General features: G+C 40.4%; 1 protein-coding gene across 1 annotated transcript; it reads right to left on the minus strand.

The window, feature by feature from the left end:
• Positions 1–4,184: 4,184 nt before the first annotated feature.
• Positions 4,185–6,374, minus strand: LOC120567794 (inhibin beta C chain). The gene is made up of 2 exons (XM_039814837.1): positions 5,985–6,374; positions 4,185–5,477 (listed from the first exon to the last, which is right to left on the minus strand). The coding sequence occupies exons 1-2, from the start codon at positions 6,331–6,333 to the stop codon at positions 4,687–4,689; spliced, it is 1,140 nt and encodes a 379-aa protein (XP_039670771.1). The 5' UTR covers positions 6,334–6,374; the 3' UTR covers positions 4,185–4,686.
• Positions 6,375–10,100: the final 3,726 nt, after the last annotated feature.

The following is a 10,100-nucleotide window of genomic DNA, read 5'->3' on the forward strand; positions in this document are numbered from 1 at the left end:
TGTGTGTGTGTGTGTGTGTGTGTGTGTGTGTGTGTGTGTGTGTGTGTGTGTGTGTGTGTGTGTGTGTGTGTGTGTGTGTGTGTGTGTATGCGCGTGTGCGTGTGTGAGCGCCTGTGCGCGCCTGCGCGCGCCTGCGCGCGCCGTTTTGGGTCAATTTGAGACGTTTGAACCAAAGGGGGGAAAAAAGTAAGAAATACTAATTTTGCCAAAAACTTGTTTTTACTGTTCACAATCAACTATTTGATCATAAACATCCACTCAAAAGTCTGTCTTAAATACTCTACTTTAAGTAGTAATTTGCACTTTACGTGTATTTTTTTGTGTGTGCCCTAAATGTAGCCTGTCTCGAATGTCGTTTGTATATATTTTTAAATGTGTGAATCACTTGATCCATGGTGAAACGTTGTTTCATCTCACTATATACAATGTACATCAAGCTAAACTTAGAACTATTCCAGTGCACTGATTGGAAATGTGCCTATTGAGTCACGTGGTTTAATATAACATTAATTTAGCTTCTATCAGCAACTGTCTATTTTCAGCAAGCGCTTTTTTACAGGAAATCATCTAGTTTCAACATATTCATTGTCCAGTTCCACGATTTCAATAAAAAGGGAACTTCTGTTGCAAGTGTGAGTTGTGAAAGACAAACTATATGACTTCACTCGCGACTCAGACCTCGACTCTAACAACGCTGGAGCCTTGCATGGTACGTTCGCTGTTTTTATTGACCTACACTTTGACAGAAAACTGTTTGTGAAGTTTAATCTTTTTTTTTAATTCAATTTGATTATTTTAAACCTTTTTCTTTGAACCTTTTTTTTAACTTACCTTTTTTTTTTAAACCTATTTTAACCTTTTCTATTTTTTTTATGTGAGAAGACTTAATGGATAACTGTTATCATGAAGCAAACTGTATATGTTTTATTTATGTAGAGACCTTTTTGAATAAGAACAAGCAATACTACACAACTAAAAACTTTTGAATAAATAATCCAGAAATGGGAATTGTTACAAACGACGATATGGCCTATAGTAGCTTGAGCGATGCCATGCACTCGCTCGCTTTCATGCTGTACCTTTCATACTTTCAGATCATGATTAACGATAACGCTTGTGGAAATGACACGGCCGCATGTTCGGCCCCCAGCTCCCCAGTAGGTCTGGCTGTTGGGCTGACATTCTTCTTCCTTCTGCTCGTGATCGTAGCTGGTGTAATCGTGTACAAATACCACAGTCAAATGAGGAATATGCTGCAGTTTGCACAAACAAGAAACCAGAAAAATGAGGACTATAGAGAGACATCACAAGAGGATTCCAATCAGTACACCGATATGAACAGAGAACAGTCAACAGGAGAGGCGCCTATTTATGAAAACTTCACAGCTCGGACTACTGGACACAACAGGCCTGCAGTAAACAAGAGAAAGTAAGCTCTACTTTGTACTACTTTAATTTCCTACTTTCAGCAGCTGTCCAGAAAGAAACCAGAATAGAAACAGTGTTTGTGTGTGCGTGTGTGCGTGCGTGCGTGTGGTTTAAATTTCCCCATTTTGCACACTCCTTGTTAAATATTGGCACACAATTTGGCCGGTGTCTGGTGGTGGTGATCTCTTCTTCTGTTGTTTCCTACGATTTAAAGTCTATTAATCAAACATGCCAGCTGATGACTCAGTGCGGGAGTTTTTTTTTCTCCGAGCAAGAATAGAAACTGGGAAAGAGAAATCCACACAGTTTACATGATATGTACCTTGTGTCACACTGGTTTTTACATCAGAAAAAAAGTGCTTTCATCATCTGCTACACTTTATATGTTCTTATTGTTTCTGTGCAGGTCGCCCCCTGAACCTGAGGAGGATGTGTACTTGCAGTGTGATACACAAGATGATGCAATATACTGCAATGATCCGGTGTGCAACCTCTCCATCCTCCCAGAATGCCAGGAAGAAGACGTGTATATCGTGCCAGATTCATTATAGGACACATCTCTATTCATTGCTCACCATATCAATTTTCAATTTTCCAGCCGACCTTTGAACAAAAACAAATACTGCCGTGTCTGTAGTGTCTGGATATAAGTACACCCACATACAGTGTATTTTATAGATATATCTTATTGGTGTACATCATCTGTCAAGTCAGGAATGTAATTATAATCTGTTGTGTATTCTGTTATAATCTGTTTTGGCACAGTTCATTTAAGATCATATTGGACACTTTGTATTGCAAATTATCACATTTTTTACAACAATCCAAGTTAATCTATTTTCGTTTGTTTCACGGTTTTCTCTTGATACGTCTGGAATTTCCGTTGAATCACTTTCCATTTTGACCTTTTAGAGAGCAGAAGTGTGGACCATTTCTTCACACTTTTTTGGTTAAGTTGCAAGTTGGTAAAGATCGCATTTATGTGTGCTAATAAACTTTTTACCATTAACACATTTTGAATATTTATGAGCCTCAAATTTTGTCATAGGATGCCTCGGTTTACAACAGCTGCATATTATTATTTTTATTACATTTAAAAAATGTAAACGTATCATGTACTAATTTGAAGTGTTTTATTATCTGGGTTTGGGCCATATTATTAAGTTTATGAAGATGAAACACATAACACAATATTTAGAACATTTTGCAGTTGTATTTTAATTTGAACTATGATGTTTCCTTAATAAAAGTCTTGAGCTAATAGCCGCCTGTTCTGTGTCTTACGTTTTAGAAAAAAAATTGAGAATAGACAAAAATGATTGCTTGATTATCCATAAAATACTAGAGGATACTAAAGGACTTTCAAAACATGCAAAGGTGAGCACTTTATGGGTTTTGTGGTCCATTTGTTTTTCAGAAGAGACACACAGAGAGGATGTGAAAACCAAGCTTTGTCCAAATGTAGAGGTGTGATTTGTGCTTCTCTGGGCGTCTAGTGTTGAAGAGACTGGCAGGGGAGATTTACAGACCGGGACTCACTCTTTGCTAACATTTTGGTCATCCTGGAATGAAATTCAGTAATAATTTTCCGGGAAGGCTATACTGTTCGTGAGAATTAAAACCAGGAGAAAGCCAAATACCAGAGGTTAATGAGTTCATGCTGTCTATCTTAGATTATACACACAGAAGGTCCTTGATAAATACTGTCCCTAATTCTTTTATACGTGTATACTTTGGGTGGTACTGCAAGTCAGGACCTTTCAGAATCTAAGATTGAAGACCTTTACATCCACCCGCAGTTGCGTATCAACCCGAGGATGTCATCCCTGACACAAAGAGTAACAGGATAAAAACAAAGGGGCGAGTGAGCTGTTACTGGGCACAGGTCTGAATGTATACCTTAAGAAAAGTAATTATAGTTAGCAATTGTGTCTGCAGCTCTGATTAATCGCCTATTTATTCATCTGTCTATTTATTCAGTCACCCAGGGTCAATACGCCCCACTCTTTAATACATCTACTTTATTAATTGTACAACAACACATGCTCATATTCAGGTGACCTTTATCCATGCAAAGATAAAAAAATATATATATATATATATTAAGAACTCATTAGGGGTGGTGGTATCACTGCACTATAAACATTTTAGAAGAACTTACTACCAATTTCAGTTCACTTCAGTTGACTCACTTACTTTAATATCACACTTAATATTGTAATATCGCACCTAATATTGTAATATCACACTTTATATCCTAATATCACACTACAACATAGTGCACTGTTTATTACCAAACCCTTAAATTGCACTTTGGCATGTTTTAAGTTCCACACACAAGCTCTTTTTCTAATTTGAATAACTTTTTCTTGTCTTGGCGATCATATACAGTACTTATCATAGGATATCTCACATAATGGTTTGTTCTTTTTTTCTAATAACTTATCTCAAGAGCACTTGAAAGTAAATATCACAAGCGTAAAATGCATTTACAGTATCGACGTTGATATGCAATCTGAGCAGTCTGGAGTTTACACAGCAAGCTGCTTTTTGACTCTTTAAACGAAACTAGTGATCATGTTACGTTGGTTCTTTATTAGCCGGTCAAGGCCAAGGTCAATAACTGGAGATAGAAGTTATCATATCTCTATATGCTGATTCATCTGGCACACTGTGACCTTTGTGATGTACACCGGTTGATAGTATCTCTTTGGATGAATGACACAAATGAGAACACGTTGTGCTGTTGTGTTTATTATGAAATGTACATGTTGACATATTCAAGTGCATCAGTTCAGTGTGAATACATCAGAACATTTATTTAGGTCTTCATATAATTATTGAAATGTGTAAGACGACAAACAAAATATATCTAAACCATGTGCCTCTTAAAACAATACAGTGCTTTAAATAAACAAGTGAGAATGACATTGAATGGTACTGAAACATGCTGTAACATAAAACAACAAAAATAAAACCCCAAAATGGTAACTTCAGGACCATAAATAGAACTTTAAATAAATACAACTATGAATGAACAGATCCACTGCTCGATCCGCAATGCAATACAAAACTCTGTGCCGCAGTAACGTGTTTTTCTTCACAATAAAGTTGCAATTTTAATTTAGTTAACCTGTGAAAAACACTAATTTATGCAGCTGTGATACACGATCCTTTGAGAACATAATAGGCATGTAGCATTTTTTTTAGTGGCTCACCCAAAGGTTTAAAAAAAAAGAAAAGAAAAAGCCCAGTTCCTCAGGCACAGTGACATTTACTGACAATCAAGTCGTCGAAAGCAGTCAGCTTCAACTTTCCCTTACTGTCATAGTGCATGAGGACCATGGGCTCATAGGCGGCCGGCACGCAGCAGGGGCGTGGTGACCCTCCATTGGTAATCTGATGCAGCCGAGACTTCACCTGCGTGTGCATGCTTGCAGGCTTGTAGTTATGGGGGCAGGTGCCGTCGCAGAAATGCATCGTGTACTCAGTTGGGGCCACCACCCAGTCCGTCCAGCCAATGTCTCTAAAGGACACGGTGACAGACTTCCGGCAGCACCATCCTCGCTCGTCGCAGGCGTCCTCCTTGTTGGAGCGAGGCAGTCTCGTCTTCCCGGCTGGTTTGGGCTGTGTGAGGCCTAACTCCAGAGAAATGCTTGGATTTGCCTTGACGGCATCTTTGTCACCCACAACTGTCCCAACATCCACTAACAGTGCCTCTCCATCATTAGTCCTCATCCACCTCTCCACCTCAGGGCTGACGTCCAGCACCACGTCTTGAGTGCGTGACGCATTGGCACTCGCTGGAGAGTCTCCATGTGTCCATGCAGCGGAGTTCGTCGGCTTCATCCGGTTGACTTTAACTTTAATTTCTCGTCTTACGTCAGGCTGAACTGAGATGGGTTTATTTAAAATCTGCCTGGAAATCTTCAGCTCGGCCCGAGCTAGTGTCAGTTCAGTCTGGATATTGGGGTTCTTGTGGAAAACAGCTCTGTACCAATACATGCGTTGTGGGTGTGCTCCCCTCCCAACCACTTTCATTGGCTCCACTAAAACGGGAAAAAAAGAGAATTAGAACCAAAGTTGGCAACATCCTACAATGATTTGACCGAGTAGGGAACATCTGGAACAACTGAGAGCGGGAAAATCATGTACTTTTAATTTGATTTCCAATGCTCTCAAAGTCATCATTTGGCTTATCATTGATGACATTGACAGATACAAACACGTTTAAAGTGTAACATCAAGTACAAGGTGTGTCTGTCACGCTCATGATTTCTAAAAGCTTGTAGGAATGTGTTTGCTTTGTTTACAGGACTGTTTGATTCTATTTCCAACCATTCACATACGTTCAAACTCTGCAAGTTCAAAGTTATTTACAACCACAACGGCACAAAAGCTTTTGTCTGCATCTGCAGATCTCGTCATGTAACGTTCTTTCCTACTCCCACTCAAACTTTCCAAATTGGCTATTCACAACAGTCATTTAGGCGTGACAATGATTAAATTAGGCCGAAGTGTCTTCCTGATGTCTCCCTGGCTAACAAATGTCTCACCTGTAGCTGGAAAGAGCACAGTAGACAGGGTGGATTGCCAGGTTTCCCTCATCGGCTGGCTGGAATTTCCTCTCATCTCTCTCTGTTTTTCCCTGTAGAGCTGATACATCTTTCTCAGCTCTTCCTCCGAGGCTTTTTGAGTTAGCCTGGGCTCCCTGTCCATACCCAATGAGCCGAGGATCCCCGTCTTCACCGCCTTCAGAAGCAGGACTCTGTGGCTGTCCGTTCTGTCCACATCAGGTGTGCCTTGGTGGGCCACGTGAGGCCGGCTCTCCCCTGAGCTGGAGAGGGAGGCGAGGAGCAACAGCATGCAGGAGATGAGCTGCTGAAGTGTGCGAGGCCTGAGCATGGTGAGCCTGCCAGGTAGGTCTGGTTTGAGAGTGCTGCAGCTCAGTGGATGGGGTTTGTCCACGTAATGAATGAAATTCTTGACATGCTTTTATTTATAGAGCTTCTGTGTTGCCACACCCCTGGTTAGTCAGGTGAGCCTTTGATGGGCTCAGCTAAGGCCATATGTCATGATGTAGCAACATTTTGCAGCATAGTATTATGTGTTAACAGCACGTGACTTATGAAATTAGAAATCTGTGTCATTAATGTCAATATTTACAGCTTTTTTTCCCAGTTTTATTAGCGCATCAGTTAGAGGGTAGACACATTAGAGATAGGAGAGACATAAAATAAAGGGATTTCTGGATGAGATTTGGTTTCGTCATGAGTACATGGTGTGTGCCTCAGCGTTCTACGTCACCATGATTGTCCAGTTATGCGTCACTTAATCAAATAAATGGCCATATGGCTTACAGTTACTAGTTCTAAGGAGGCAGACAATGGGGAATTACATTAGCTCCTCCAGGGTTAATAATGATAATGTGATAGTTTATTGAGCCATATAAGGCTGTCTCTCTGTTCCCTTGCAAATCTTTGCCAAGTATGGTCAGAGGTCAGGAGCAGGTACAGACCAAAGAGGCATTTAGAGTCTTGTTCACTCGCTGACTAGACGCTGAAAGCTGGGAAGGCCCATCTCCAAATGCGATAGACTACCTTCCTGCCACAGACTGCAAGCCACTATGAGAACAGTCCAGCCTTGCCATGTAAATTTCTATCAGCTGTCTGTGACAACATACAATAAACAAAGACAGGAAAATGTGGAAAGAGTAAAGTATCTGTGTGTTACCCCTCCCTCCTTAGACAAGCCCACAGAGGAAATGAAAAAAAAAGAATAGATAAGGAAGTTGTCTGTTGAAAGAGGGAACGTCAACTTCAAAGTCAATTATTTCAGTCTTTTATTGCAGCAGCATCATCATGAATGTGATGGAAGGCAGTTATTCCCAAACTTTAAGGACCACCCAACTTTGAAAACCACTGACGTAAGGAGCGCTCTCTCTCTTTAGGACTAAAGAGCTAAAGATAGGCTACAGCTGTGTCTGCACTGTGGAGCGTTATCAGCACGTGAAAGCCCCTCGCTTCTATCAGTAAATAGGGTTAGCGCACCGCTTACTGTAATAGTTTCATGGGCGTCTGTGTCATTGACCCTATTCTTTCCACATGAGGGCATTCCCTGACCACAGAAGTGATTGCTGACTGATGAAGATTAGATTTTATGGAAAATGTCCATGAAAGTGCATTCATGCCAAATTATGAGCTTGGAAGTATAACCTTTCAGCAACCAGATAGTAAAACTGTTAAGCCATTAGAGGATTACAGTAATACAAATGTAATTAAATGATAACATGTACATCATAATATAATAAAACAATAAAAATGAATACCACATAACCATAAAACTTACTATGCGATGGCTTATGCAAATTTGAATGACATTACCGATACCGTCATAATTCCAAGCTCCTGTAATATGTGTAAGGGGGGGTGGGGGTGGGGGGTTTCAAGATAAATGTGACAGTTCTGTTGCACAAAATGACTGCTTTTTTTTACAGACTGTTCTCTCTTTACATGTGAAATGCTAGATACTTCCTCTTTAGGTATTCAGATGAAAGAAACTGAGAAGGGAACCTCTCACAGCTCAGACAGACTATATAAGTAACCTGTGATAGGGGGTAAAACAAAGGGTCACAAGCATAAATGGTTAAGAACCAGAACTTTAGAGGGTCTTGCACCTGTCACAACATGCAGAATAATGTCCTAAATGGAAAGCCTTAAACAGGGCCAACTGCGACATCCACAAGACAGATTGTTAATATATTTTAATAAATATTCAAAACTTTGCGTTTTTGCCTTCTTTAATTTACCAGCAACATAATGAGCTACAGCATACTAATGCTGAAAAATATTAGTTATGAAGAGGACCTTCATTACATAATGGGTAAAACAAAGGGTCACACGCCAAAATGGTTAAGAACCAGGGTTCTCATTTATAAAACTGAGTGTACTAGGATCATTACTAAAAGTGTACGTATGGCCAAAAGCCAAAAATGGCTGATTTATAAAACCGTGCATAGTCTATGCACTTCTGTAATCAATGTTCCCTTTATAAATCACAGATTACCCACAAGTGTGCGTACGTGAATCAGCCTCTTTTCCCGCCCTGTACACGACCATTTTTAACCATTAATAGTCAATGCAAAGCACCTCATGAATGCTGATCAGTATGTTAATGACCCTGGCAGTTGTTCTTTCGTTAGGCCGAATCATGACGACGGAAAAAAGCAAAAAACTTCTCAGACGTTCAGGAATTGCGGCAAATTGAATCATAATTGCAGCCTGTTCTTGCATAGTGTAGGAAAAACCTGATGTATAGACTACCTATATTAATAATACTGTCCAAAACAGCAGGCATTACGGCACTTGGGGACAGCTTCGATATACCAGGCCTATATGATAAGATGGCACGGTTCCGGCACATTGCCCTCTCGACTGGACCCAATTCAGTACATAGATCCAAGAGCACAGATTTAGGGAATGTAAATCGGCATATTAGCCAGTCATCGTCATGGTCCCTCAAGTCTCTTTCTCTCCTGATTCTTCCATTGGCGTAGTCCTCCTGCAGGGCCAGCAGTGCCATCATGCAGCATTACGCACGGGTTCACTGCAGTATTTATATGTTTACAACAATTTGTGATTGTTAACACCTTGCCAAAATCACAGCGTCAACTAGTGGTATCCCCCACCCCGAGATACAATCTGAAGACAAAAGAAAGTCTAATAGGCAAACACACTTTTCTTCATGCAGATTTTGTCACGAACAATATTAAAGTTCGGCCCAATAACGAGGACATTAAGTGTAACGATTATGCGAGAACTTAACGGCTGTGTTTCCAGACTTTGACATTTGATGATATATGCACAGTTTTAAAGACAGATATTTAGTTATTTACACTGTGTTCTGCAGTTATCTAATGCTAGGGTATTTGATGCTATCCTGTATTCCATGCAGTCGGGCCGTCTCCTCCTCCTGCACTCCAGCCGTAGCGGACAATGTTATGCTGAGACAGCACCGATTAAACATTAATAAAAAAATGTTATTAAAGATTTCAGTTGGATTTGACAAGGTGTTTATGGAACAAGTATCACTCAGTACAAGCACAAAAAGCACTGCTGGATTTAATCTTCATGGTAACGTGGATGATATGGATTGAAGAAATGTGCGTGAGGCATCAATACTTGAACATATTACGAGTAAACGTTCTTCCCACATTTACTTTCTGCCGTCTTGACTTCAGTTCACCACCTCACCATCTGCGTCGCCAGTTCCCATTGTCTCCAAAATGTGCGTACGCATGTTTTAGAGTTTGCGTGGAGGACCGCACATTCTCCCGTCAAGTTTGTTTGTTACAACCTTTGCGTGGGAAGTGGCGTACGCACATTTTAAGCCCCGTTTTGTGCATAAGCCACGTTTATTGACACCATTCCTATAAATGACATTCCCCTTGTCCTCCCTTCATTCCTTCCTGACCGTGTCCTCCTCATTGAACCTGTCAGCTTCTCTTTATATATTTGTCCACTCGGCAGTTCGCTGACCTGACCAGCGTTGTAATTAGTAAAAGGTTTTTAAGAAAGTGCAGTCTGTCTGACAGCTGGCAAACGCAAGATACGCTGTGGATTTGTGAGAAACAAAGGATTAGCAATAGATTGAGCTTTAATTATCCATGTTAT

Source organism: Perca fluviatilis, chromosome 11 (genome assembly GCF_010015445.1).
Source record: "Perca fluviatilis chromosome 11, GENO_Pfluv_1.0, whole genome shotgun sequence".
Taxonomy (NCBI): domain Eukaryota; kingdom Metazoa; phylum Chordata; class Actinopteri; order Perciformes; family Percidae; genus Perca; species Perca fluviatilis.